A 23,828-nucleotide genomic window follows, 5' to 3' on the forward strand; every position below is an offset into this window, starting at 1 on the left:
TGCTCCATGTGTGCTCCGTGTGCACTCCGTGTGTGCTCCCTGTGCACTCCCTGTGCACTCCATGTGTGCTCTGCATGTACTCTGTGTGTGCTGTGTGCTTCTATGAGCTCCACGAGCGCTCCGTGTGCACTCCGTGTGCACTCCGTGTGTGCTCTGGGGGGAGGTGCCACCGAAGACACCGCGCTGCTGTTTGCTGCAGACCCGGCTCTGCCCCGAGGCCCCTCCCGAGCGAGTGCTGTGACGCGCGGCCTGGGAACTCCTGAGCTCAGTGGGCCGCAGAGGACGGCCACGGTCCACGGGGCACCCACACCGAGCCCTGCGGGTGGCGGGCAGCTGGCGCCGGTCTCCAAGCGTCCCTTTGCCCAGGGGTGGGGCCCGCCGCCACAGCCCGGTGTCCCGTGTGCAGAGTTGACGTGAGTGCCCGGGACACATGGTGCGTGTGGACCGTGCCCGAGTGTGCAGGTGACCTGCGGGTGTGCACGTGACCTTGACAGTGCAGTCAAGTCCCAACTCCCACCGTTGTCGCCACGGGAATGTCACCGCGTTTGGGCCTGATGCTTCCTGTCGCTGCTCGTGGTGACAGGTTCGTGGGGTGGTCACTCGCCCCGGCTCAGCGCGTGGAGCTGGTGACAGGGCCCAGCGGGCGACACAAGGGTGTCAGGGGCCGATGTCCGTGGGTTCCCCCCAGCGCCTGTGCGTGCTTTCTGTCCAACGCGCGGCCGGAGGCTCGGGGCTCCCGGGCCTTGTCCCCGACCAGCTCCGGACGCCTGGTGAGGACACCGCCCGGGTCGTCCCGTCGCCACGGGGACGCAGCCTCTCCAGCCCGGCCACTTGAGCGGGTGTCGGAGCGCAGAGCCGGCGTCCAGGGAGGGCAGCCAGCGCCGGCGCCGCCGAGGGTCACGGTTCACAGCACCTGCGGCCGAGGGGGGCCCGGGCCTCACTCTCCCCTCCGCGCCTGGGGGAGGAGAAACGGCCGGCTTATAAAACGCGCCGTTCCCCCTTCCTGGCAGAAACTACAAGCCCTCGGGACTTGCAGCGTGTGTGGTCCAGGGGAGGCCAAGGGGGTCGGGGTCAGTCTCCGAGCACAGCTGACCGATGGCAACGAGCCCTCCCCACGGCCTGGCCTCCGCCGCCATGTCCGCCAGGTAAAGACGCCACCTCATCCCACCGCTTCCCTCAGAAGCCGCGACCGAGCCCGGGGCCACGGGGCCAGGAAAGCCCGGAGCGGGGAGGTAGAAACGACCGGCATTGCGCTGTGGGCTCTGTCTGGCAGCAGCCTGAGTCCAAGGCGTCCTGGGAGCAGGGGAAGGGGCGCTGCGAGAAACCACACGCACGCAGGGCTTTCGCTCGCCACAGCTGCGGAGGCCCAGGTCCTGGGGTGGGGGGTCCTCCTTCCCGGGCAGGTGTGCTGTGGGGGGCCGGGCCCGTGCTGTCCCCAGCGCTCACTCTCAGGGACCCACACGGCCGGGCATCGGCTCGTCGGCCGGCGGCAGCGGCAGAGTTTGCCAGATTCTTCCTCAGACAATTAGGGCAGGCGGGGCCGCTCCGCACCTCGGCCCCAGGGGCAGTCTCCCCGGCTCTGGACTCGGGTCAGGGGCTTGCACAGCCCGCCGCCAGCCTCCGGACCCCGTCACCGTGGCGGGCGAGCGGGGGGCGGCTGCCAGAGACGCTGAGCACCGGACGCCCCTCCCCCCCGCCCGGGGGCAGCTCCCCCTGCTGCCATGTGCTGAGTGCCTCTCCCCTTTCGCCCCGACTTCAGGGGGCGCGCGCTGGCCGTCCTGGCCGTCGTCCTGGTTGTGGCCGGCAGCCAAGTTCTCCTCCTGTTGCTGGGAGCCAAGGACCTGCTCTGGGGTAAGTGGCAGGGGTGGCCTCTGGGCCCGATGGGGCCCCTGTTCTCGGCTCCAGCCCAGCACGCCCGCGGGCGGCTCGGGGAGGCAGGTAGGAGCCCTCGCTCTGTCCTCTGGTTTCCCAGGAAAAGGAGAAAGATACAATGCTTTCTAAAAAAAAAAAAAAAAAGAGCGGATTTTCCTGTGAAAACACATAGGACAGGTCTGTGTTACCTGCTCAGGCACTTGGGAAAGAAAAGTTTTGCTATAAAATCCCTGTTCGCTGAGTCATTCTGTGACGCGTCGTTTGAGATCCGGTGCTCCGAGGCCTGACTTCGTTACGAAAGCTATCCAGGTGTAGAGAAGTCACATCTGAACTCTGCTTTTGGTTTGCTCAGTAAGTAAGAAACACAGAAGGAGAAACCCCCAAACCCCAGAGGGGGCGGACTGAACCTGGCAGAGTCTGCAGCCGAGCGCCAGGTTCTCTCGGGCCGCCAGGTGCTGGGGCGCCAGCCGTGCCCTGGGGGCACCCCCCTCTCTGGGAGCTTCTGGTCGACACGGCCTGGCGGCACGGGCTCTCCCCAGGAACCACAGGCCTCCCAACAGTCCCCCAGGGCTGGCGGCAGCAGCTCAGCCACGTCCACACCCAGCTGTGCCTCCTGCTGGGAGCCAGTTTCCCCACTCTTGCTGTGCCCTGGGGCCAGGGGGTCTCAGACGGGGCTCGGACAGGGGTGCTCCTCGAGCCAGTGCAACGCCTTCCAGCGCCATCGGGACGTGCGAGGCGGGCGGGCGCCGAGGTCGGACCAGGCAGGTGGGCTCTGCTCCTGCCAGGTGCTACCTGGGGCGCTTTGGGTCCTGCCCTCGGCTCACAGGTGAACCCCACAACTGCACCATGGTCATTACTGGGGAGCACCCGGGGCGCTGCACCGGAGCCCAGGCCGCCGTGCTGGCCAACCGCAGGAAAAGGGGAAACCGAGTCGCGTGTCACAGCAGCTCAGGAACAGGCGGCCCAGCTCCCCCACTGAAAATCAGCCCTTCCGGGGCCTGGCCTGTGACGGGCGTTCAGCAAACGTCTTGTGAATCGGTTCGTTTGTCCCTGGGCTGTTCTTTGTGGAGCTCCTGGTCGGACGAGCCAGGGTGGCGAACGCCGGAAGTCACGCAGCTCCGAGTTGCGGCGAGACCCTGGTGCAGAGCGCAGTTCAGCAGAATGAACGTGTCTGTTCCAGGTTCAGGTTTAGAAACCAAGTTATTCTCTAAAACATGGGAATACAGCGTTGCTAAAGCAGTTTTCTAGTATTTCCCACCTCTGAGAGGTGCGACTCTCCCCCCTCAAACTTTCAGTGGTGTGCAGTGACGCACAAGACAGTGTCCGGGAGAAAGGCTGCCCTTTGTTGCGGATCTGACTGTCAACTGGGACGTTTGAAGCTGGCTTATTGCTTGTTTACTTTGTCAATTACTTATTTGGCAAAGGTTACCTCACAGTGTTTCCCTTTTACATTTTTTAGTATAAAAGACTTTTTTCCAGTTGACAACAAGCCAACAAAAGCTTTGAAACAAAATAATCACTCACTGGTAAACTTTCTTTGAAACACAGTTTGCATCCGTCCAATTTCACTGCAGCCGGAATCTGAGCAGCCACACCTGTGATTTCTGCGTGAGTTTGGGTGGGGACCGCTGGTGCTCACGGACCTTGAGAGGCAAACCAGCGGCCAGCTCCCCGAGCACCTGCAGAGCCTGCAGCCCCAGGCAGCAGGGCCGGGTCCTCGCCGCACCCCTGGCTGCCCGCCCCAGTGCGCCACTCGCCCGGGTCACAGCTCCGGGAACAGGCCTGGGACCCTCCGTGGCGGCAGAGCTGTCTGTGGTCAAGCGCTGCCACCTTCCAGGTCTGTGCCGGGTCTGAAAACATTGGCAGACGGCCCTGCTCAAAGCCCCGAACGGAGTCTATCCTGGAAACCACAGGCCCTCCCCCCCCGCCCAGACGGGGCGTGGGCCTGGCGTCCATGCCAAGCCCAGGCGTGCACGCAGGCCTCTTCGTGAGGGCGGCCTTCCTTCCGCAGGGGGCCCCGGGGACCCGCCCGTGCTCCGCGTCCTGGAGGAGAGCCGGCTCCTGGTGGACGGTGCCATCCACCACACCCTGGAGAGGTACTGTGTGCCCGGGGGAATGGCGGGGCAGGGCGCAGTGCCCAGGTCCCAGGCCTGTGGCGGTCTTCACACGGTTACCGATTGCCCTCCACACCCCGCCCCCCGCCCGAGGCCGGTCCCAGGGCCTGTGCCTCACGGACGCAGAGCTGGTGCTCTCGTGGGCCGATTCACTTGCTACCATCCTGCGGAAGCTGCCGGAAGAACCGGCCATCTGTGTCCAAGTCTTTCAGCAGCAAAACAGAGGGAAGCCCCACGGCTCCCCCCCGGGCCGGGAAGACCAGGGCCGGGGACCCCCGAGGCTGATGCTGAGTGGGCTCCTCCCCCGAGAATCAGGCAGCAACCTGGGCAGAACTGGCCCCGGGTGCCGGCCGCCCGTGTGGGCCCTGGGGGGAAACCCGCCCTGTGTGCCCCTTGAACGGGGGTCACGTGCCCTCGTTTAGCGCGTGCAGGGCCGAGAGGGGTGAGGGCATGTGCGCTCAGGGGCCTGGGAGGCAGGACAGCCGGCCCGCAGCCGAGACGTGGACTCGCGGGAGTCGACCGACCGTGCGAGCGCCCAGGAGGCAAACAGCCCCAGGCGGCAGCTGGCTCGCCCCAGACGTCTGTGGTTCCGGCCAGAAAATCCCCGCTGTCCACTGACTGCCAACGAGCCTGGACTTGGGTCCCAGCACTCGGGAAAGGCGTTTGGCAGGAGCCCACAGCCAGCACGCTGCGTAAAGCTGGGGGGAAACGGGGGCGAACAGCCGGCGGGTAGGGGGTCTCGTCACCCCGTCCGGTCTCCGCCCACAAGAACTGGACCCTCCTGAGACGGGGGCCCCGCTCGGGTCGGCGCCGGGCCAAGCTACGCTCTCTGTGCCCCCGGCTGCACCCCAGTGTCCAGCTGGGTCAGGAGGAGGCTTGTCCTACACAGGGGGTCGGACCGGCTCAGAGAGGGGAGCTGGTGGGCGGCAGATGCTGGCCGCTGGATAGCGAACTGGCCGCCTGTTTTGGTGTCCAGCGACCCTGAACGGAGGATCCCCACAAACCCCGCCCTTGAGTTCCCCACGGTGCCGGGCACCCGGTAGCTTCTCCATCAGTGTCTGTCTGCTCGTGGACTGGCGAGTAGGTACCAAATCACCATGAAAGAGCAACAGACTTTGCATCCCCCCTCTGTGCCCCAGAAACCTCCGGAAGAGGGAGGTCGCCTCTCCATCTCAGCTCCTGTCGGCTTCCAAGCTCCCGGAGCCCAGCAGCCGGGCCGTGTCCCGGGCAGCGGAGGTCATGGAGGCCTCGGTGCAGGCACTAAGGCGGCAGGCTCGCCCGGGACAGGCACGGCTCCCGACGGGTGAGCGTGGAGGGCGGCCTGCCCCGCCTCGCAGCGGGGGGTGGGGGGGATGGGACCTCGTTCAGGGACGGAGGGGTGTCACCGGGGGTGTCCCACGGGTCAGAGGAAGGTGCCACTCCTGCTCGCTCACAGGACGAAAGCAGCAGCTGGTAAAACAGTATTTTTAAGTTAATTGGAGACTTAACTATCTCTCTGCTACTCAGAGTGGACTTGGAGAACTAGCTCAAAATCAAGTTGTAGGATAAATAGGAATAGAATCGGCAAAAAAAAAAAATCACCAAAAACCAAGAGAGACTCTTTTAGGGGCCCTGACCCAGGCCGTGTACCAGGGAACAAAAGGGAGGTTTGGTGGATGGACACGTGGCCATCGGTGACCGTGGCCGAGGCAGGGTCTGGGGGGAGGGGTGAGTGCCAGGCACTCCCCGCGCCGGAAGCATCACCGGCCGAACACAGCTGCGCCGGGTGACAAGTGGCACTGCTCAGAGCTCTCGGGACGGCTTTCCAGAAAGATCTCGAGGAATGAAGACTTTGAGAGCCCGTGTCCCAGGCTTTGAGGAGGCTGGGGTGGGGTGGGGGGTTCTAGGAGGGTGGCGCTGGCAGGAGCCCAGGCCCCGGGCACAGGCTCCGTCCGGCCGACGCCGGGTCCTGCCGGGCGCTGATGCCCAAACTGTCCCCACAGACGCCCTGCCGGCCGACGTGCTGAGCACCATCGCGAACCTGTCGGGCTGCCTGGCCCACATGCTGCCCCCCCGCTGTCCAGACTCCTGCCTGGCAGACAAGTACAGGCTCATCACGGGCGCCTGCAACAACAGGTACTTCCTCCCGCCTCCCGGCCGCCCCCAGCTGGCTGGGCGTGCACGTGACCGGGCGGTTTGTGACCCTTTCCCTGTGGGCTCTGACTCCTCGTCGTGGCCACTCACCCGTCTGTGCCCCGTCCAGGCACCTGTGTGCATGGCCTCCCGGCTCCGCAGCACCGAGGCCATGGGCAGGGCCCCCAGCTCAGCATGCCCCATGATGGGGTGGGGAGAGTCACAGCCGAGTGACGGGGAGGAGGCAGAGCAGAGCGGCGTGGCAGACGGGGTCGGGGGGACCCGGGAGACTCGGGGCGCTGGGCAGGCCCCGCACGCCGCGCTCGGGGCCCGAGAGCAGGATCACGAGGGGACAGTGGGCTCCTCCAGGCTCCTGACAGACGCGCCTGGGCTCCCAGCCTGAGGTCCCGCCCGGCCCTGGAGCGGAAAGGGGCAGGCACAGCTCGAGGTGCGGAGAAGTACCTCTGGCCTCTGGCGGCGGTTGACTCAGGAGATGGGGGGAGGGCCCGGAACACACGGATCCTTCCGTGCACCCACTCCGTGCACCCACTCCGTGCACCCACCCTGTGCACCCGTCGGTTTGAAGCCTCTCACCTCCCGCCCGCCTGTGCCGGGCGCCGGGACCCACGCTGGGGAGCGGAACAGGGTCTCTTCTCAGGGGCTGGCGGGGGGGCCGTGGGCCCCAGCTCACCTGGGGGAGCCCGGCTCACCCCATGGCTCCAGCGTACGTGGCAACAGCCCTCTGCCTTTATCACGAAGCGTTATCTCCCCACCGGAGGGACGGGTCGTGTGGTCACCGCCCTCGTGGGCTAACAAACGCCACGAAAACTCGGCAGTGACCGGGCCGCGAGGGTCTGTTGGCAGACGGCTCAGTCGGCCATCCTTTAGCTCCTTCTCCAGCGAAGACGGGAGCACCTGGTCCTCACAGGGGTCAGCACCTTTCCTCGCGTCCCGCGAGTTCTCCAGGCCCGTCACTGGGGGGCGCCCTACTCCGGCCGGGCGCTCACCTCGGTTTGTCAGCTTGGATGTCGCTAAACCAGCTGCACCTCCTCACGAGTCCTCTCTCTCTGTCAAAACGGGGACACGTTCCCTTCTAACTAACTGTCAAACCTGTCAGCCAGCCACGGCTTGCTTCTCTCAGAAAAAGCTTATTTTCAGCCCCAACAGCTGCACGAGCACATGCCCCCTCGACAGAGCCTCACTGCTGAATTCAGGACATCTCAGCAGTTCCTCCTCCGATGTGCCGTTTCCAGCAGCGTCTCCACGCTGGAGGCCAATGTGCACGGCAGGAGAGGGTGCCTGAATAAGGGACGCGAAACCAGAACTTCCCAAACTGTGTCTTTGCTGGGAGAGTTCCTCCCCGCCCCCCCCCCCCCCCCCGTCAAGTCAAGTCTCTGTCCTGCAGGGAGGGCCCCTGCCTGGCCACAGTGTGGGGGCACACCTGACCTGAAAGGCTGCCAGAGGGGGAGGCGGGAATGGTGGGCTCAGGGTGAGGAAAGGGTGCATCTGGAGCGTGGGGCTCTGGACGGGGTCCCCGACCGTAGGCGCCCGGGAAGCGGTTCCGTCGGGCACCACGGGGGTGAGCACCCAGCTGCAGGCCGGTGTCAGGCCGAGGGCCCGGGGGAGCCAGCCCGAGGGCCCGGGGAGCCAGCCCGACCGTGTTCCTGGAGAACAGGCTCCCGTAGGAGACGAGCTCCCCCTCCCCCACCTCCCCACGCTCACTGCGCACCTTCCTTCCAGAGACCATCCCAGGTGGGGCGCCTCCAACACGGCCCTGGCCAGGTGGCTGCCGCCCGCCTACGAGGACGGCATCAGCGAGCCCCGAGGCTGGAACCCCCACTTCTTATACAACGGGGTCCCCCTGCCGCCGGTGGGTACCCCAGGACGCTGCGTGACCTGTGTCACCATCAGGCCCCCCTGACCTTTCCCTGCGCCCTGGGTGGGCGTGGCGGGCTCCTGCAGGTGCCGGTGTGATTCCTGACCCCCCACCCTCCATGGGGGGGGTCACAGCCGACTTCCTAGCTGAGGAGCTGGGGCTGCAAAGACCTGCATCCCAGCCCGTGAGGGGGCGACGCAGCTGTCCCTCCAGCTGTCCCCACCCGGGTTTCAGAGGCCCCCGTACTCCCGGGTGGAGGGCGAGCCCGCTCCGACACTCGTTAATGAAGTGACTCGCTCAGGAGGCGGGGACGACGGCCCCTCTGCTCCCAGCAACTGACCCGAGAAACCCAACCCCGTCTGCCGCCCCCCTTCTCGCTGCCCAGGTCTGGGAAGTGACGCGGCGGGTCATCCAAGTGCCCAACGAGGCTGTGACCGAGGACGACCAGTATTCGGACCTGCTGGTGGCCTGGGGGCAGTACATCGACCACGACATCGCGTTCACGCCGCAGAGCGCCAGCGGAGCTGCGCTCAGGGGAGGGGCCGACTGCCAGCGCACCTGCGAGAGCCAGCACCCGTGCTTCCCCATCCAGGTAGCGCCGGCCCTCACGTCTGCTGCTGCCCCGGGGCCGACTGATGCCGTTTTAGAGAGTCAGACCGAGACACGTCCGTCCTGTCCCCGGGGCGGGGGGGGGGGGGGGGGCAGCTGTCGAGGATGGGTCTGTGCTTGCCCGTGTGTGATGTTCACGTGTGTGTGTGCGTGTCTGTGCTTGCACCTGAGTGTCCCATCCACGGGTCATCCCGAGCCCCGGCCACTGAGCCACAACCCCCGCACTCCTGCCTCCGTCATTACACAGACTGGGAGCGGGTTGGCCGGCGCCGTCTCAGCGTCCCCGGGTGTACGCGCCGCGGCAGCTTCCGTGGCCAGTTGCTCTCTGAGGAGCGTGTCCGCGGCTCTCAGCTTCGTTGCTGACGTATGTTCAGTTACTGCCGCTGAGAACACACTGGGACCGGCCCCGGTGTGCGGGCGCATGCCACCGAGGCACCTGGTGCCGTGGGAGGGTCACGGTGCTCGACTTTCCCGCTCGTGTGCACGGAGAGACACAGTGCAGGCCGGGTGTTCCGTTACTTCCCTTCGGAAAACACCTCCGGGCCTGGCACAGGGCGTCTTCTGCCTGCGAGCAAAGACCGGCGGGCCGCTGTCCTGGCTGACACTGGGCCGTAGACCTCGCAGTGGGCGTTCTGGGCCGGGCTGGGCTGCGCTCTGCTGGTCCCGGCAGGCCCCACTCGCCGAGGGCTTTCTGGGAGGATTGGGGGGGGCAATATGACCAGTGGCAGCTGGGACGCAGGCTCGGGCAGGTGAGGCTCCAATCAGGAAGGCACTGAACACGCTCTCCCAAACGGAAACCGGGGGAAGTGGGCGTGAGCGGGACCCTGACCCCGGACACAGGAGGGTTGGCCTGAACTGAGAGCAGGCTCGCCATGGCGTGGGGCTCCTGGGGTCTGCAAAGAGGGTGCCGAGAACCCCAGGTGACTGGGCCCCCTTTCCGGCAGCTCCCGGCCAACGCCTCAGGGACCTCGGGCACCACCTGCCTGCCCTTCTACCGGTCGTCCGCCGCCTGTGGCACCGGAGCCCAAGGCGCCTTGTTCGGCAACCTGTCCGCGGCGAACCCACGACAGCAGATGAACGGGTTGACCTCCTTCCTGGACGCGTCCACCGTGTACAGGCAGCTCCCCTGCCCTGGAGAAGCAGCTGCGGAACTGGACCAGCGCGGAGGGGCTGCTGCGGGTGAACACGCGCCACGCGGACGCCGGCCGCGCCTACCTACCCTTCGCCCCGCCGCGCACGCCCCCGGCCTGCGCCCCAGAGCCCGGTGCCCAGGGCCCGGCCCCCTGCTTCCTGGCCGGGGACAGCCGGGCCAGCGAGGTCCTGTCCCTGACGGCCCTGCACACGCTGTGGCTGCGCGAGCACAACCGCCTGGCTGCGGCGCTCAAGGCCCTCAACCCGCACTGGAGCGCCGACACCGCCTACCAGGAGGCGCGCAAGGTCGTGGGCGCCCTGCACCAGGTGTGTGATGAGCCCTCCTGGCGTCCTGAGCCAGGGCACGGGTCCCTGTGGGCATCCTGATTGGTGGTCGGAGTCACCGCGGGCGTCCTGATTGGTGCGCAGTCACAGCGGGCGTCCTGATTGGTGCGTAGGGTCACTGCGGGCGTCCTGATTGGTGCGCAGTCACAGCGGGTGTCCTGATTGGTGCGTAGTACCCAGGGCGTACTGAATGGGTGGAGTCACTGCAGGCATCCTGATTGGTAGTCAGGATCGCCGCGGGTGTCCTGATTGGTGCGCAGTCACCACGGGCATTCTGATTGGTGGTCAGAGTCATTGTGAGAGTCCTGATTGGTGCGCAGAGTCGCCATGGGTGTTCTAATTGGTGTGCAGTCCGCACGGGCATCCTGATTGGTGCTCAGAGTCACCACGGGTGTCCTGATTGGTGCGGAGAGTCCTCCCGGGCATCCTGAATGGTGAGCTGAGCCACTGCGGGCTCCCTGGACAGGTGCGCAGACGCGCCGTTGGCACCTGCACTGAGGTTCGCCCCGCAGCTCCTGGAGGACGGGGTCGGAGTCCCTGGTCTGAGCTCTGGTCCGCCCTGGGGCTGGCCGCTGTGAGCCGACGGAGGACGGCGGCAGCCCCAGCTGCTCACAGCGGCGACAGGCTCAGTCCCTCCCCCGGGCCCCTGGTGGCCACGGCACTCCGAGCGCCTTCCCAGCCCCCCCCGAGAGCCGCCTGCCCACCGGTGCTCCTGGGGTTTCCGTGTTTGAAGACAAGCGAGAAAAGGAACAGAAGCCAGATTTGCGAACCAGGAAGTCAAATCAGAGCTTCAGTTCTCTCCTCCTTGACGGCGGTTTTCATGTGACTCCGAGGATCGCAGCCGAAGTCTCGGGGTGGCCAGAGGCCCGTGGTGTTGCAGCGGACGGAGGAGCTTGTCCGTTCTGCCCGCCCTCACCTGCTGCGTGCGACTCGGCTGAAGACACCCCAGGATTCCCCTAATCGTCCCAGGGATGTGTGCCGAGTGAGTGTGCGGTGTGGGCTCTGAGGTGTGGGTGGGGGGGAGTGTAGCACACGGCGTGTGCTGTGCGTGGGTGTGCATGCGGGGCGTGTGGGTCCGCGTGTGGTCGGTGTGGCGCAGCGGCTGGACCGGCCGCGGGAACCTGACGCAGAGCCCGAGGCTGCGTGGACACTGCGCGCTGCCCTCGCTGACCTCCGACCCTGCTGGACAGAGGGGGGCGGACGCGCTGGGAGGCGAGGGGCTGGAAGGGAACGCTCAGGAGCCTGGGAGGGGTCAGAGCCAGTGCGGCCGCCGGTGGTGTAACGCGACAGGAGCCCTGACCCGGCCCCACTGGGAGTAGAAATCAAGTCTCTGGTCACTCCTGCACCTCAAGAGCCCACTGGAGCCCATCTCCCTGTCTGTGGTCCGTTGGTCTGTCCGTTGGGGAGGGGCCTGGCGGTGGCTGCGGGAGCCTCGGAGGCCAGTAGCACCATCATCATTGTCTGCCGCGTCTCAGGCCAGGCAGGGAGGGGGGGCCTGTCGGGCGAGGCGAGGAGGCCGCCGTGTGGGGCACACAGACACACAGGGACAGCTGCCGGTTCAGAGGGCTCTGCTGCGTGCAGGCAGCCACTTTGGGGCCGAGAGGAGCCATGTCGGCCTGCCGCAGCGGTGACTACCGCACACTGCTGGCCTCCCGGATTGCAGGCAAAGTTCAGGGTGTGGGAGAGAGGGCAGCATCTTTGACCCAGCGTCCACCTGGACGTCTCGTGTCCTTCTGCTGTGGGGTGTACGAGTCTGGAGGAGGGAGTCAGGGGAGTGCTGTCACCCATGAGCTCAGGGGGTAGGGCCCCACTCGCCTGGTGGCCTGCCAGAGCCCCTGGACACATCTGTGGCCCTGAAGTTGCACCTGAGCTTGAGGGGCGGACTCTGCGTGGTGAAGCCGTGACTGCCCCAAACGCAGACCAGGGACACGGGTGCTCTGCGTGTGTCAGCCTGGAGACCCCAGGTGCGGCCCGAGTTCCATGTCCGTGGGTGTCGGGGGAGACACCCCACAGCAAGCCCCGTGACTCGTCCTCCCGCCAGCTGGGGCGGCAGCCACGCACCCTCCCTGTGCCCAGGGACAGATGTGCCCCACCGTCTGGGACGACACACTGCCACGTGGGCAGGCCCAGCACTCGCCACATGTCAAGTGGCCCAGAGGGTTGGCAGCTGGCCCTCCTGAGCGGATGAGCTGAGATGCGAGACCCTGGGGCCGATGGCAGACGCGCTCCTCACTGGACGAAGTTTAACGTGGGGGACGTGTTCGTGGCTCCCACGGGGAGCCAGCCCGGGCCGCCTCCAGCCCCACGGCCGTCCGAGGAGCCAGCCGTGCTCTGGAGTCAGCCTTGTAAACGGAACTCCTGGTTTCCCACAAAGATGAACAAACACGTAGATAAACACAAAGAAAAAGACGAAGAAGCTGGGTCTGCAGCCCCTGTGGCAGCAGGAGGCTGTGTGCCGAGACCCGGCCCTGTCTGTGAGTGTCCCTCCCCCCCACCCCCGTCTCCGACCACAGCTGGCGCCGCTGTCCCCTCTCTGTGCACGGCGCCCTGTGTCTTCTCAGCGGGCACAGGAGTGTGTGCGTCCTTAGGCTGGTCGGTAAGCCCTCGGCACGCACTCTGTTCCCGAGCCCGGTGGCGCCTCCACCGCCGAGTGGTGGCCCGAGGACGAGCTGACGGGCAGAGGGAGGCGGTTTCGAGGGGAGCCACGGCCTCTGCTCCCGTGTGGACCTGTGAGCGCCGTCCTCGCCGCGTCCCGTTCCCTCCACACGTGGGGAGACGGAGTTGTCCGAGCTGCGCCGTTCTCCTGTGTACAAGGCGTCGTGATTTGCCGTGTCCGATGAGCACTTTTTGCCAAATCTTTGAGGGGAAATGAGGACACGCCTTATGCACTGGGTACGGTGACTACATGCCATGGTGTACCAATAATGGGCATCGTGATCCCGTGTATAACATGCACGCAGAACATGGGTGTGCGTTGTACACGGCACAACATGGTGTGTCTGCTGTGTTTTACGCCCAGACGTGACACTGTGAACACACCTCACATGAAGAACCGTGTGCGTGTTTTATGCCCCAAAAACTCCACGCGGGAAGCTTTGGCAGATCAGCAGACGGGCTCGGGAGGGCTGGCAAGGCTCCCACACAGCCTCGGGGTGGGGGGAGAGCCCACGCGGGGCTGGCTCCTGAGCCCCCGGGGCCAGGCTCCCTGCGGCGGCCGGATCCCGACGTTGCGGTGGGTTCGGGTGCCGGTGCCGTGCTCACAGGTGAAGTGCGGGTGCGGGGAGAAGACGGTTCGGACGGAAACACTGCCGCGTGTGTGAGGAGCCCAGCGGCGGCAGCCCCCGGGCCTGTCCCGCCCTGGAGGGTGTGTGTCTCTTGGCGGGGGGGCGGGGGGGTGCATCTCTGACATGTCCTGTCTGACCGGTCAGTGCAGAGCTCTGAGACTTGGTCTGGAACCCCGGGTGTTGCAGTGCCTGCTCGCCTGCTCCCCTGCTCACTGGCGCCCTCACCTGGGAGGCTCGGGCCCTGCCACCTTCACCCCCCCCCCCCCCCCCCCCCCCCCGCTCAGAGGCTGCCGTGTCCCCTTCCTCGCATGTAGATCATCACCTTGCGGGATTACGTCCCCAAGATCCTGGGCCCCGAGGCCTTCGAGCAGCACGTGGGCCGCTACGAGGGCTACGACCCCACTGTGGACCCCACGGTGTCCAACGTGTTCTCCACGGCCGCCTTCCGCTTCGGCCACGCCACGGTGCACCCGCTGGTGCGGCGGCTGGACGCCGGCTTCCAGGACCGCCTGCCCCCGCTGCTGCTGCGAGACACCTTCTTCAGCCCCTGGAGGCTCCTCAAGGAAGGTGTGTGCCCCCCCCCCCCGCCCCCGCTGGCCTCTCTCCCCAGACCGAGCCCCGCCTTGCGCAGCCCCCGAGGGGCCCCCTGCTCACCAGGGCGCTCGGCCGGGTGCTGCCCGGCCACCGGTGTCTGTGGAGAAAACACGTGTGCTCAGAGCGTCTAAAGGGGAAGCTGCCCGTCAGAAACACCCCCTCCGGTCTCTGAGCCCTTCACGTTCGCAGGTGAGAGTTCCCAGGCCCGGGTCGGCTCCCCCCGCCCACCGTTCCAACACCCGCAGCAGCAGTCAGGCCCGACACCGCGCACGGCGAACGCAGCCACGTCACCATCAGACCCTTGTCTGTCCGCCGGCCAGGCTCGCGCGGTGTGGCTTCTGAGTGTCCCGGCCGGGTTGCGTTTGGGGGTGGCTTGTTTGGAAAACCATTTCAGTTCCGGGCGACGTGTTGGAAGGGCTTTCTCCATACTCCTGCTGCCCCTCCTTTCTCTCCTTCCCGGGTTCTCTGTCTGTCTGTCCGGAAGCTTCTATCCCGTCTCCAAAGGCTTGGCGCCACGCAGCTGTGGGGGGCGGAGGAGAAGTCCCCGCACCTGCTCTGTCCCCACGGAAACGCTCACACACGCCTTGCGGGAGGGAGGCCAGGGCTCAGCCGGGGCCACCAGGCCACCCACCGAGGCCGAGGCACAGTGTGACCTCCTGCCTGTGCTGTGGCCCCGAAGGGTCCGGGTGACGGGGAGGCAGCTGAGCGGTGCTCGTCGGGGCTCTGACCCGTGTCCTGCGGGGTCCCCTGGGGACAGCCGGCCCGTTGGAGGGGAAAGGCGAGCACAGCCTGGACATGCTCCCTCAGCCACGCCCAGTGCCCTCCGTTACCGACCTTAGGGATCAGCAAATGCTTCTCCTGGCTGCGGTGTGATCACTGCGGAAAAACCTGAGTGCCTGTGGGGCCCGTGTCCCGGTCCCCTCGGTCCCAAGGCCCGACCTCCCCACACCTGCGGGCCGTCCCCTCGGTCCAGGCAGCAGAATGCACCCTGAGAGGGCTGGGAGGCTGCGGACGGAGCCGCACACGGCGAACCGTGGACTCAGGACGGACGCCCATCGGGAATGAGCGCCATCCATGCTCGGGGTGGGGGGTGCTGCTGTCCCCGAGGAGCCGGGAGGGGCCCGGTCACCTTCTCCGGGTGTCTTCCAGGCGGTGTGGACCCCCTGCTGCGGGGGCTCCTCGTCCAGCCGGCCAAGCTGCAGGTGCCGGCCCAGCTGATGAACGAGGAGCTGACCGACAGGCTGTTCGTGCTGTCCAGCGAGGGCACCTTCGACCTGGCGTCGCTCAACCTACAGCGGGGCCGGGACCACGGCCTGCCAGGTCAGCGCCCGACCGGGCCCCCTTGCCAGCCTGGTTCTGGTCTGGTCCTGGTCCCGGTCCTGGCCCCAGTCCTGGTCCTGGTCCCGGCCCTGGAGGAGCCACCCAGTGAGAGGCCTTCTCTCAGAGTCCGATCTGACATGAAATGTTTCTGCCAGTCCTTTGTCAGTTTCCTGGAAACTGGCTTTGCAAGCCCTCCTGTCCGTCCACCTAAGAGGCCAGGTCCTGAGACCATGGCAGCTCCCAGAGGCCTCCGGGCACCCCTATGCAGCTGGCCCCATCTCCTGGCCACGGGTGTGGCTCAGGACTCCCTTCCCAGGCCCCCCTCCACTCTCCCATCCACACCATCCCCACTGGCCACCGTGGCCATGCCCCTGTGGGCCCCTGGGGTTCAGCCATCTGGTCGACCTCCCTGTGTGCGCAGTGAACCTGCCTGCTGCCCGCCTGGCTGGTTTGTGGTCGTGCAGGGGTCGGCCCCTGAGTCTGGAGTGTCCCGGCACGTCCACACAGCCGGACGGTGCTGCACTCTCCCCCGCGGCTGGACCACGCGGACGGGAGGCTGAGGCCCAGACAGAGAGTCTGTGAGGGGTTCGGGGGATGCGGACCCAGGAGAGAGCGCAGGCGTGCCTTGCAGGTTACAACGCCTGGAGGGCGTTCTGTGGCCTGCCCCCGCTGCGCTCCCGGGCTGACCTGAGCCGCGCCGTCACCGACGCGGGCGTGGCCGACCGGATCCTGGCCTTGTACCAGCACCCGGACAACGTGGACGTCTGGCTGGGCGGCTTGGTGGAGGAGCCCCTGCCGGGCGCGCGGACGGGCCCCCTGTTCGCCTGCATCGTCGGGAGGCAGATGAAGGCCCTGCGGGACGGGGACCGGTGCGTGTCGGGCAGGGGTCGGAGTCGGCCGGGCTGGGGAGTCCCGCTGCTCTCTCTCGGCCACCCCCGCGCGCCGGCCCTTTCTCCTCCGTCCTCGCTGTGCCCACGTCGTCGGGTGTCCTGCAGAACCTCCACGTCCCCTGGGGAGGGCGCCTTAGCCTCGCCCGCCCCGCACACGCCCGCCCCTGACTTCCCCGGGGCGGCACGTCCAGTGGGGAAGAGTCATCGTCTCAGTCCACACCGCGTCCTTCCGCCTCGTGGGCCCCGGGGCTCGGGGGCGGGGGGCGCGGGTCCGCCGGCGGCTCCTCCTCCTCCTCACCTGCGTGTGTGCGCCCTCTCCGGCGCAGGTTGTGGTGGGAGCACGGCAGCGTGTTCACCGAGGCGCAGCGGCGGGAGCTGCGGAAGCACTCGCTGTCCAGGGTGGTCTGCGACAACTCCGGCCTCGCCCACGTGCCCGCCGACGCCTTCCGCGTGGCCCGGTTCCCCCAGGACTTCCGGCCGTGCGAGGACATCCCTGGCCTGAACCTGGACGCCTGGCGGGAGGCGGCTCCCCCAGGTGACCGCCAGCCTCCAGCCGCCTCCCGTTACCTGCGCGGGGCCACAGCAGACGCCGGGCTGCTCGAAGGGGCGGGTTCGAGGTGGCGCATTTGGGGGAGATAACAGGGAGGCCCAGCCTGCGCCCTCGGCTGCGTCCCCCACGGTGAGGAGGCCTTGTCCCTGGCCGGGCCCCTCCCTGCGAGAAGGCACTGCCCCGTGAGGCTGTGTCGGTGCTCAGTGAACGGTCAGTCGCAGAGGTGGCTGGGGCTGGCGGGGGGGCAGACAGGAGACCAGAGACCCCCCCCACCAGAGGCCGCACATTTCTGTCCAAGAGAAGGGCTGCCCGGGAGGCGGCACCGCGCCTGGGGCTCTCGGCTCCCTGCAGAGGGCCAGGGGCGAGGAGGAGGGGGTGAGGAGTGGGAGACGAGACCGGAGAAGTGACACGGCCAAGTCCCGCCAGGCCTCCTGAGCCCCACGAGACGCCTGCCCGTCGCTCTGCACAGGACAGCCGCTGGGGCGCACGTGGGCGGGGCGGGGCCAACGCAGGAAGATCCCGGGGAGCTGCGGTGACATCCCCGGAGGAGAGGAAGGTGGGGCAGTCGGAGGGTCTGAGGACAGACCCGTGCTGACAGCAGGGCCACCCGAGTGCCTTTTGGGGTTTGCTGTGGGCGGACGGAGCAGAGGCCCGTGGGAACTGGCGTGTGTCCCACCCTACCCCCACCTGGGGCCGGTGTGCTCCGAGAGGGGGGGCCCGGATGAGGCGGGCAGCTCCTGAGGACGGGTCGGTGTGGGCTGCCTCCCCGAGCTGGAGGTGTCGGGGAGGGGAACCCCAGGAAGAAGGTACAAATTTGGGATTTTCGTGCACACGCTGTCTGTAGAGATCAGGTCATATTTAACGGGGAGAGACCAGACAACAGCCGGGTGCCGGCGGCCAGGAAGGACAGGTCCCGCGTCTGTGAGACTCGCCCAGATTCCAGGCAGGGGGCGCACCTCTGGGCAGGGGCCGGTGCTGGGACGCCGGGGCCGGGGCTGGGACGCCGGGGCGGGAGGGGCTTCTGGGGACTTGGGCTGCAGGCAGGCCCCAAGGAGGCAGCGGCCTCCAGCTGCCACGACAGCCGGGGTGAGATGGGCTGGGACGGACCGTGGCCCCGGTAAGAGCCGTCTGTGGCCTGGGGGGGGCGTGGCCAGAGGGACTCCCGGGCGAGCGGGAGAGGAACTCGGGAGCCCTGGGCGGCGGGCGGAGGGCTGGCTGAGGGGAGGGACACTGCGCATGTGCAGAATGGGATTCCCGCAGCCCGGGAGCCAGAGGGGCGGGCGCCGAGGGAGGCCGAGCTTGACCGCGCCCGCCTCCCCACCCTGCGCAGGGGACGCCTGCGGCCTCCCCGGGGGCGTGGAGAACGGGGACTTCGTGCTCTGCGGCGAGGCCGGGCGGCGCGTGCTGGCGTACTCCTGCCGGCACGGGTTCGAGCTCCGAGGCCGAGAGCAGCTCAAGTGCACCCCCCAAGGCTGGGACTCCCGGCCCCCGGTTTGCACAGGTCAGTCGCTTCGCAGGGGTCCTTTCACGGCTGACCCCGTCTGCATCCTCCAGACACGGGTTAAAAATAAGCATCATTTGCCGGGAGGTGCCCCGAGCACAGGCACCTCCCGGGAGCGTTGGGACCTCCGGGTTGTCCCCTCAGCCAGCCACGCCCCCGGGGACACCGGTCTAGGCAGTGGAGCATCAAGACAGTCCCGTCCAACAGGCCCCGGGGTGGCGCAGGTGCACGCGGGGACCAGCAGTCAGTCACTTGTCACCGGTGGGGAAGGCTGTAGGGACCGGCTTCTGGAGCCAAGTCCCCTAAAGAAGCGAAACAGAAGTGTTTCCACAGGAGGAATCAGTGGGGCAGGAGCAACCCAGCCGAGGGTGAGCTTGTCTCCGGGCCTGTGCCCCGTCCCTGGTACACGGGCCCCGACCCCAGCCTTCCCGACTGCCACGCGTGGGCCTGTGGTGGGGAATGAACTGGCCGGTGAGCAGCTCCCTGAGATGCTGCTTCTGGCTTCCCTCCGCTGCGTGGGTCCACTGGGGAGTCAGGTGGGGGGCCAGGTGGGGGGCCCAGGTGTGGGATCCATGTGGGGGAGCTAGATGGGGAGCCAGGTGGGGGGCCAGGTGGGGGAGCCAGGTGGAGAGTCAGGTGGGGGGCCAGGTGGGGGGGCCAGGTGTAGGATCCATGTGAGGGAGCTAGATGGGGAGCCAGGTGTGGGAGCCAGGTGTGGGAACCAGGTGAGGAGCCAGGTGGGGCACCAGGTGTGGGGGACACCACTCAGAGCTGCAGGGAGGGCCTGGTGTCTGAGTCACCCTGTGGAGCAGCCAGACAGGACAGACTGTTCCTCTGGACATTTGGGAACCACTGGTCCCTTAACGCTTGGGGACTCCCCGTGAGAGCGGCTGGTGTCGACTCACTGAGGGGCCCCCAGAAGTGGGGAGGGGCCCCCCACGGGGCCCTCACAGCCTGGGTGGCCCCCCTGCACCTCTGGCCTCCCGAACGGGGCAGAAGGGCTCTGCCTGCGGCACCTGTCCCGGCTGCCACGGCGACCTCTGCAGGGAGGGGCCTGGCAGGGGGCCCAGTGCTGTGGGGGCTGGACACGGCGGACCCGCCTGGACGGCGCTGGCCCACAGCAGCACTGCCCGCCCTGTGCCCGCCGCCCCACACCCCCGGGGTGGCGGCAACTTTCAGGGGCAGCGACTTGGAGCTTCACGCTTGGTGATGAGCCCAGCTGCCCCCGTGCCCCAGGGGCTGCCAGTGCCTTCCCATCCCCAGGGGACCTGCCTCCTCCTCACGGTGGGTGCAGTTGGGGCCTCTCTGTTCCCCGTGGGTGCAGTGCCTCTCGGCGGCATCCGTGTGGAGGGAGACACGGCCCCCCTCTGGCTCCGGGGTGCTGACGCCCATCACGGGCCTGTGAGTGCCAGTTCTGTCCCCGGTGTCATCAGTGCTGGGTCACCACCAGCGGCAGCAGCATCCTGAGAGCCACTGGACCCTGCTCCCTGCCTGGCGGGGGCATCCTGACCGCACCCCGTGTCCTCAGAGCCCCCCACAGCCCACGGAGACACCGTGTGTGGCTGGGAAGAGCTGGGCTGGGGGGCGCCGGTGCCAGAGGAACGGCCAGAGGAGGGGCCAGGCCAGGGCGGTTGGAACGGGGGCCGGAGGCCAGTGCTCCTCAGAGGGTCCGAGTCAGCAGGAGGGGCCTTGGGGACACTCAGCTTCTCAACAGGGAGGGGACAGTCCCCTTCTTCCTGGGTGGGGACAGAGCAGGGCAGCGGGGCTCCGTGGGGTTAGGGTTAGGGTTAGGGCTGCGGTGGGCCGCGGCCGGTCCCTCAGGGGTCCTGCCGCTGTGCCGTTTGTGCAGATGTCGACGAGTGCAGGGCCGGGCCGGAGCCCCCCTGCCGCGCGCCGGCCCGCTGCCGGAACACCAAGGGCAGCTTCCGCTGCGAGTGCAGGGACCCGCACGTGCTGGGGGACGACGGGAGGACCTGCCTCGGTGAGGCCACGCCCCACGTGCCCCGGCGGGGGGCGGTGTCGCATGCTTCGGGGTGACCCTTCGAGCTGGGCAGGGGCTGGTGACACGTGCGTGTCCACTCGGCTGCAGTCTCCAGTGCAGGGAGGGAGCAGGCGGCCATCAGTCACTACGGGAGCCGAGACTGGGCCACAGACCCAGAGCTGCTGAGAGACACTGTGCCGGGCACTGTTCTGGGCTCTGCCTCGCCTCCCGTGGGCTGAATCCCGGCACAGTGCTGAATCAGCCCTGTGCACGGAACAGAGAGGTCGAGTGACCTGCTCAGGGCCACATAGCTTCTCGGTCACAGAGGTCGGATTCATGACACGGCCTCCGGGTCTTGTGAATGAAAAACGACGTGCAGACACGGGTTAAAACAGAGGGACAGACTTTCTTCACGCCGCTGCGGCCGGGGCGGGAGGCCTCCGTGCAGAGCCGAGCTTCACCCCAGACCCGGCAGAGACGGGGGATGGATTCCCGGCCCGTGGCGGGGGTGGGGGTGGGGTGGGGGGTGGGAGCAGCCTCGGAAGGAAAGGCAGCCGTGGGCAGGGCTCAGTGCGGGGCGGGGGAGGGGTGTTCTTGCCAGAACTGGCCGAGCGAACAGGGCTCTGAGGAGCCTGGCCTGCTCCAGACCCTCACGGGGCTGCCGTGTTAACGACCTCCGAGCACTGTCCACTTGGTCCAAATGTGCACGGTGTCTTCCGGGTGCCGTGTGCATGGGACTGGCGTCTGGTAAGCCGCAGGCACCAGGTGGTTCTCACGGCTTCCTCTGCCCACTTGGCCGGCAATGACCCCAGCGCACCTGGAATGAGTGCCCTGCTGTCCCCCGGCCCCGTCACCCTCCGGGGTCCCTGGGATGGGGCTCACGGTGCCCCAGGTGGGGAGGAAGTGTGTCTGTTGTCCTTGCAGGGATGGCCGACGTGTCCCCTGGGGAAGGACAGGGGTCTCATCGTCCTGCAGGCTGCCCCTGGCCCTCACACGCAGGGACCCTGTCTGTGTAGTCGCTGCTCCCGGACAGGTCCCTGCCCCTCGGCGTCCTGGTGGCAGCCAGGTGGGGACCCAGGCGGCCTTGGGCATGTGGGCCGCTGCCCTCCGACCGGGGGGCTCTCTCACCGCACATTCTCACTCCAGACTCCGGGAGGCTCCCGAGGGCGTCCCTGGTGTCCATCACGCTGGGTGCCCTGCTGGTCTGCGTCCTGGCGGGTCTCACCTGGACAGCCATCTGCTGGTGGTGAGCACCCCCTGCAGGTGGCGGGAGTTTGGTTCCAGCCCACGGGGGGGGGGGGGGGGGGGGCGGGGAGCCTGTGAGGGTGCTGCTGGCCCCTCCGAGGCCGGTGCAGACTGTCTGTCGGCCTCCCGGACGCATGCACACTCACACACGTGCATCCTCACACCCACTCTCACACACTCATCCACTCATATGCACACTCAGGTGCACTCACACTCACAGTCCTGCTCTGAGGGGACCGCTACCAACCTCTAATGGGACGGAACTTGTGAACTGACGTCGGTGTGTGTGTGTCCGGTTCCACGTGTGCAAACACCATTGGTGTCGTCACCGAACACTGTTTCCGTCTTTTCTGCACTGACAATGTACTGCTGTCTGAGCCAAGAGCCGAGTCAGACAGTGACACGTCCCAGGACCGAGGGCCCTCACGTCCCAGTGTGAAGGGTGTGAATGGCAGGATGACGCCTGAGGGGTGGTGGTGACACACACGTGAGGGGCACGCGTGGCTCTCCGGAGCGATGGCGGTGCCGACTGGCCTGTGTGCTTGTCCCCAGGACACACTGTGACTCCAAGTCCCCGCTGCCAGTCACGGAGAGAGACGGGGCGGCGGCCTCCCCGTCGGGAGGAGGGAGATGCCAGGACCCCGACTCTGCCCCACGGGGGGTCCTGGAGCAGGTGGGCTTCCCTCGGGTCCGGTCAGAGCCCCACGGTGTGGCGCATGTCTGTGGAGGCCCAGGGGGTCACCACGCCTGGTCCCCTCCCCTCGGCCCCTTCCTGCCGCCCGCCTCCCCCTCCCTTGAGCTCTGTGTGCAAGGGAACCAGAACTGGTCACCGTCTCAGCCCCCTCCTAAGGAAGTGGAGACAGATCGGGACCCCTGAGCCCGAGCAGAAGACAGGGAAAAGCCTTTCGTTATGCAAACCGGTTCCCCAGCTGGGGCCGTGGGCCATTGCCGCAGCGTCTCTCACGCAGCGGCTGGGGATGATGGCGGGGTGGGCGGGGGGGGGACCGGGGGCCGGCAGAGAGTGTGGGCTGCCACGAGGAATGGAATGACCGTGACCCGTGTGGGGAAAGTCAGTCCCAACTTGCTTTTTGCCGTTTTGATCTTCTGTGCAAGACCCTGAGTGAGGAGGACGCATTAGGAAGTGACTCGTCGACGCCGGGGCCCGTCCAGAATGGGAGGGAGGGGCCGACCGGGGGCCCCCCGGAGCTAAAGGGACCCGTCCCGGGAGGCACCGGGTGCAGAGCCAGTCGGCGTGGTCGGCGGGCACCCCCGGGCCCGGGCCCACGCGGTGCCCCTCGGCCCGTGTGCTCAGCGCTCAGTGCTCCTCGCTCCCACAGGGCCCGGCCTGCGGGTCCCAGACCCTCCTCTGCCAGTAGGAGGCCGCCCCCCAACCCAGGACCCTCGGCTCCGCCGCGCGGCCCCCAGCACCCAGAGGAGCCGGGACCTCCGTCCACAGCCACAGCAGGGAGACGCCTCAGCTCAGAACGGTCCTTGTTTGTGGACGCGGCGCCCGCCCGGCCTCGCCGTCTGGTAGCAACTGCGGAGGCGTCGACCTCGGCATCGGTCACGCCGGCCTCGAGCCCCACGGACGGCGACCAGGCCACGTGACCAGACGCTGGCGTGTTTCCCCCGCCCGACCGGGACGGACTGACGTGGGCAGGGGACCCCTCAGAACCCCCGCGCGTCTCAGGGCCGCCACCGAGCCTGTGCCCCAGAGAGGCCCGTCCACGTGCTGCCGCAGCCGACGGGGCCGTGACGAGTGCGCCCTGCAGCCTGGCCGTGGGCGCACGGTGGGTCGCGCTCCAACGTGTGCGGCCCGTCTGCCCTGGGCCTGCGCCCCGTGGAGCCCGGGGTCCCCGTGGAGAGGCCTTCACGGGCCGCACGCGTGTGTGAGCCTTTTCTCCCAGCCGAACCAACGGGAAAACGGTGTTTCCACCGCACTCGTGGGTCACTGTTCCTCGTTTTAATTTTGTCCTCGTTCCATTACTTCCTGCTCCCCCCAGAGGCCCCGCCCACCTGGCCAGGGTCTCCACAGACTGTGGGGGGGGGGGGCACAGGCTGCCAGACTGCCGTGTCCCAGGGACGCCTGGACCGCGCTCCGCGCCCCTCCCGGGAGGAGAACTCAGATCTCCGGGGCAGACTGTGCCTGGGGACAAGGGGCGCGCCTCGCCCTGGGGGCCTGCCGACAGCGTGGGACTCAGAGCCGCGGCCTCCACTCCCCAGGGCCCTCCCTCCCTTCCGTGCCCACGGGCCCTCCCTGGACTCACCCCTGACGACCCCTGGACTCACACGGCCTGGGGGCAGTTTCGGCCGCTCCAACCCCAGAGCTGTCGTCTCCACCACCTTGTTTTGCGCGTGACGTGGTGCAGTCCCCGAGGCTGAGCCACCTGCAGAGGTGACGGCT

General features: G+C 67.6%; 1 protein-coding gene across 1 annotated transcript; it reads left to right on the plus strand.

Moving 5' to 3' along the window:
* The first annotated feature begins 1,134 nt into the window (after window positions 1-1,134).
* Window positions 1,135-22,867, plus strand: TPO (thyroid peroxidase). Its single transcript, XM_036027612.1, is given in 18 exon segments — window positions 1,135-1,145; window positions 1,760-1,851; window positions 3,884-3,968; window positions 5,126-5,289; window positions 5,969-6,101; window positions 7,839-7,968; window positions 8,360-8,566; window positions 9,528-9,698; window positions 9,700-10,041; window positions 13,658-13,910; window positions 15,087-15,257; window positions 15,889-16,126; window positions 16,474-16,682; window positions 18,028-18,198; window positions 20,048-20,179; window positions 21,326-21,425; window positions 21,977-22,097; window positions 22,762-22,867. Coding segments are annotated over 18 exon segments (2,769 nt in total). The 3' UTR covers window positions 22,801-22,867.
* The last annotated feature ends 961 nt before the right edge of the window (window positions 22,868-23,828 follow it).

The sequence above is a fragment of the Phyllostomus discolor genome, chromosome 6, assembly GCF_004126475.2.
Source record: "Phyllostomus discolor isolate MPI-MPIP mPhyDis1 chromosome 6, mPhyDis1.pri.v3, whole genome shotgun sequence".
Taxonomy (NCBI): Eukaryota; Metazoa; Chordata; class Mammalia; order Chiroptera; family Phyllostomidae; genus Phyllostomus; species Phyllostomus discolor.